This window comes from Seriola lalandi, unplaced genomic scaffold (genome assembly GCF_002814215.2).
Source record: "Seriola lalandi dorsalis isolate HSWRI2012SDOR001 ecotype SW California unplaced genomic scaffold, Sedor1 jcf7180002054875, whole genome shotgun sequence".
Taxonomy (NCBI): domain Eukaryota; kingdom Metazoa; phylum Chordata; class Actinopteri; order Carangiformes; family Carangidae; genus Seriola; species Seriola lalandi.
Window position 1 is genome coordinate 16571 of NW_019525428.1, and position 5000 is coordinate 21570.

The following is a 5000-nucleotide window of genomic DNA, read 5'->3' on the forward strand; positions in this document are numbered from 1 at the left end:
GAGAGAGGAGCAGGTGTGTATAGAGCTAAGACAGAGGATTTGAACACACAATATCTGCTAATTGTGTGAGGACAATAACTATTTTACCAGCCAACTAAGTTTACAAGGACATACTTGATACCCTTCTCACACTTGCGTGCTGATACTGCCAGCATCACATGGCACTGGAGCAACACTGAGCTGGGGCAGAAAACTGGGGGTCTTGAGGAATTATAACACAATTTGGGATCTATTAAATGACAGTGAGTGTAAAAGATTACTAAATATTAGCTATAAAACTGTCTGAGTACAGAAGACACTAGCCACAGCCAAAATTTTATCAGCACTACATTTCTCACCCTAATGACGGACACCAAATGTGAAGTGAGCTGTACAGTGATTGATGTGCAGCAAACTAGTATTTGTGATTTACTATTTTGTGTAAACACATCCAGCTATCCAACAAAAACCAACCAGGGAAAACAAAAATTACCTTCAGCAGCAGCCGCATTCTCTGGTTCTGGTTGACTGCAGCTCCCAAGAGGCCCTCAGTATCCAGGGCGACCAGGCTGAGGGTGGGGTTGTAGGCAGCCCAGACTCCCACCGTACAGGAGCTGGGGGACTTTGAGGTGTAGAACACACTCTCGCCATCGAATAGGATGTGGTTGAGGGTGTGGGACTTCCCGTCGCCGGTGTTGCCAAAAATGGAGACGACCTTGACACCTGCAACATCCCCACACCCGAGTCTGTCCACAAACTCAGACTCATCACGGACCTGGAGGGAGAGGAGAGAACACCAAGCTGTTTATGTACAGCAGATGGATGAGGATGCTGGGATGCCTTAACATGACATCACTGGCTTCCCTGTTGACTTCGCTGAATCAAGAGAAAGTCTAATTGAATGTGTGAATAATACAGTCTTGAATGACAGGAAGCTTTAACATACAACACAATACAGAGTTATCTATGGCGTGTTATGGATGGGACTATTTACATTCCGTCTACAAAAAATAAAAAATAAAATCTGCGAAAATGAAGGTTGTATTCATTACCAGTATGCTACTGAATCTTTAGCGCTCTAAGGACACACACTAAGAACTAAATTGGCTGTGCATACATCCCAGGGTACATGGATTAATATAAAAATAATCATTACCGAATACAGCTATAACAACAACACAATGAGATGGTGCCTCCCTGCGGGTCAGTTGTACTGTATGACTCACCAGGGACTTTCCCAGTGAGTCACTCATTTGCTGCTCTGCCTCCCTCCGTTATAGTCTTTGCCTTCCATCTCTTTGGGGTATCATTAGCACTCGTTATCGAAAACATATCTTTGGATTAAACACGTTCAACGTGACAGGCGTAATTATTTGCTACAGTTGAAAATAATGGAGATAACATCTGTCACAAGCTTACTTTAATCAGTTGACGATACTAACGTGACTTTAGCTCGGTGTTTTGAAAGCTAGTATGGCTCACGTATCGGTGCTGTAACTGTTAGCATCAGTGACAACAGATACTTATCGGCCTTCATTAGCATGTGCGTTGTCTTCTTCTTCTTCTTAGCCTAGCAGCTAATTGTTAGCTACCGTTAGCTCAGTTGACGTTAGCTAACTTTACCTGCAGGTTTTCCTGTTCATCCACCAGCAGGAAGCTCCGGACATCGTCTGGACGCTCCTCTGGCTTCATTGGACTGATCGATAAACTCTCCATTTCCTTCATCAGTATGTCGGACATCGTTGTTTAGTGACTTAAAACATATTTGAGACGGCAAGAAGCAAACCGAAAGTTCATCATGACTCCAGTCCGTCTGTCAATCACAACAACAGCGCGTGTATTGCTGACGCTGCGGGAGGAGCCAAGGACGTGACGTAAGACGCACCTTTGGCTGCCGATGCATCAGCACCACCGTGTGGTCAAAATCAGGCATAACACACGAACTGGCATTCAACAAACTTCAGAAATCATGGAATAACAAAAGCATAAAAATAAACGAGACGACCTTGCAAATTGTATATGAATTCTGTAGCAGATTTTTTGAAATCTTAGATAAATTATAAAAGCCAGATAAACTCAAGTCCATACATCTGTCCCATTACCGAAAACTGAAAATTATGCGTTTTTTTTTAAAAAGCAACGTATTCATAATCACAGCAATACACACAGAATCAAAGTTTCCATTGAACTGGCGGAGAGTGTTTTATTGGAGCACTGCTGCCAGTGTTAGAGCTGCCTGCTAATGTTCATTAAATATTTGTTAGCACAGATCTATAAATATCACATGTCACTGAATGGCTTCAGAGCGGCGCCACTGCTAACATGACATGGAGAAAGAAATTCCAGCATTGCTGCTCTAACAGTCCTGGCTGAGCTCCAAACCTCCCTCCATCCTTCCTTCCCTCCCTCCTTCCTTCCTTCCTTCCTTCCTTCCTTCCTTCCTTCCTTCCTTCCTTCCTTCCTTCCTTCCTTCCTTCCTTCCAATAGTTGTAATAAGCGTTAGTCCAGTATAACACATTCATCTGTAGTCTATGTAAAATAATAGGCTATACCATCTGAGGTGGGGTTTTTTTAGAAGAAACAAGTGAGCAAGCAGAGGAAGAAAGCAGATGGGAAGGAATTAAGGAAGGAACGAATTGAGGATTGAGGAGTAAGGGGTTTGAAGAGGGTCCCAGTCTTTCTCTGGACTCAACCATGAGAGACAAATGTCTGAAAGAATCAATTATAGGCCTACTCCCAACCCATAGCCCCTGATTAATGAATAATTAAAGCTTCTCAGTGCAGGGCTACATAGCATAGATAATATAAGATTAACCATGGGTCTATCAGCATGCCACCACTAATGTAAGGTTATGTAGACACAATGTCTCTTAATCTGCCCTAAAATAGACAGTTTTAACTTGTTAATAAAGGGTAACAGCCTGTAATTTAATATGATGCAGCTTTTATAACTTTTCTTTAGCAGATTATAATTGCACACCATTATATGTTAACTGAAAGTTAGTAATACCTTTCTGAAAATAAAGAAAATAAAATTGTATGTCTTCTTATTGCTAAACTTCTCTATATTATGCACACAGGTAAGGTGATATCTGGCCAATACCTCAAGAAATTAACACCTGCTGCCCTCCTGTGCACATACCCTATATGCAAAGACAAATAAATTTTAAATTATGTATTAATATTCATTTCTAATTTAATTAATTCATCATGAAATGTATCCAACAAGTTGCAACTTCTATGATGTGATGCAATTTTAGGAGACCTCATTCACACCTCGCCCATCGTCATTATCCAGACAGGGCAACAAAGCATAAGCGAAGCTGGCATCCACAGACTGACAGACAGTCCCGCAACCCAACCTTGACATAACTGTAGACATTTTTATTATAATTTCGAAATCTTGGGGGATGGCTTTGCCCTTACAAGTCCGAGGCGGGACTGTGGTCCACTTAAACCGCTATCCCCGCCGGTATTTGTAGTACTCTCCTCCTCGGCATGTTTCATGTTGACATGCGTAAAAAACTACACTTCCCCAAAGCTGTCACAGAGCGCTTCCGCCTCCCATTGGCTGCTCGCTCCAGCCGCAGCCCCAGAGAATGAATGAAATTGAAATAGCTGCTACATTACATGTACAATACCGGGCTCTGCAGTGTTGCATTCTATCATACTATATCAAAATGGCCACAGCGGTACAGAACCCCCTCAAATCGTAAGTACCACACATTTCCTGAGCGTTTGCGCTTTTGCTATTTTTGCATGCTGTCAGTGCAATTTAAGACCCTTAAATTCCCAGATAATTCTCAGCATGATTACCAACACATCTATACATGCATGCAATGCATACAGCAGAGATAGAGATAATGTCACGGGATGCGAATCAGCCGTAAAGAAAAGTTATATTTAAAGCTGACGGGGGGTTTCTGTGTTTTGGGCATGAGGGGATTATTGTGCGCTCCGATGCAATACATATAACCATTTCCCTGAGCCAACAGCAGCGTGTGCGCAGGGATATGGAGGAATGCTGGAGGTAGACTTGGGTGACCCGGTATGTCCCTTGCCAGTGTAGCCAGCCAAGATCACGGTCAAAGCCAGGCTGGAGTGGCAGGCTGGCCGGGAGGCAGGGAGCTTAGATGGCTTTACAGCACCTGTGTGCACATTTTTTGGACAGAGAGGGGGTAAGCAGGTAGGCAGAATGAAGCTCACTGCTCAGGTTTTAGGCTGCAGCGTTACCTTTCCTGCCGGACCTCTCGCAAATATATAGGATGAGGTAAATACACTGGTGCACGGCTTCAACTCCGAGACTTGCATTAATTTTTAGCGCCCATAATAAAGCTTATAATTAAACCTAAATTGCAATCCGGCGTTTTAGACTAAACGTGCATCTCAGCGGATATTTATTTCCGCTAAGTGATATTTTAAAGGGTTGATTTCCCGTGAAGTTTCACCTGTGATGATCCCCTTTGTGCAGTTTTTTTTGGGGGGGTCCTTTTTTGTTTTTCTGAGACTGGTTTCAGCGGAATGCAGACGCCTGCTGCCCGCCTGGGCTCCCGGCCAAAAAGGTGGCTGATGTGCGTCTGTAAGCGGGTACTTACACAGATCTAGCCGGACAAAAACCACAATAGCTCCAATATAAACATTCAACCGAGGAGAGTTTGAGCACACAAAAGATTCAGCTTAGGCAGTTTGAAACAAAGAAAAGTCACAAGACCTGTGTACAAAGCAGGGGCGCACAACTGATGCTGTGCAGGTTTTTACCTGAGCAGGAATATGGGATGTAGACTGCCTGCCTGTGTATGTGTTTGTCTGTCTGTCTGTCTGTCTGTCTGTCTATCTGCTTGTCTGTCTGTCTGTCTGTCTGTCTGTCAGCCTCTCTGAGATGCAGACACAGGCGACATTTCGTGCAATTCCATGAACGACTGCCCTGTACGTGCCTGTTTTGAAGAGCACTTGACAGGAGAGGGGATTGCAATGGTACTCATTGGGCAACTGTCTGCTTCCCTGATTGGCTGTGATAGTAT

General features: G+C 43.6%; 2 protein-coding genes across 3 annotated transcripts in view; one reads left to right on the forward strand and one right to left on the reverse strand.

Annotated features, from left to right (window-relative positions):
- The window catches only part of LOC111671363 (zinc finger FYVE domain-containing protein 1), a 9696-nt gene extending 7895 nt beyond the window's left edge, over window positions 1–1801 (reverse strand). Inside the window, exons 1-2 of the mRNA XM_023428481.2 lie at window positions 1603–1801; window positions 473–754 (exon numbers count right to left, since the gene is read on the reverse strand). Coding sequence (XP_023284249.1) covers window positions 473–754; window positions 1603–1719 — 399 coding nt within the window. The 5' untranslated portion in view covers window positions 1720–1801. The remainder of the gene's footprint in view (window positions 1–472; window positions 755–1602) is intronic.
- A 1762-nt stretch (window positions 1802–3563) lies between these two features.
- The window catches only part of dpf1 (double PHD fingers 1), a 37971-nt gene continuing 36534 nt past the window's right edge, over window positions 3564–5000 (forward strand). For both annotated transcript variants that reach the window (XM_023428480.2, XM_023428478.2), the window contains exon 1: window positions 3564–3691. In XM_023428480.2, coding sequence (XP_023284248.2) covers window positions 3579–3691 — 113 coding nt within the window. In that variant the 5' untranslated portion in view covers window positions 3564–3578. The remainder of the gene's footprint in view (window positions 3692–5000) is intronic.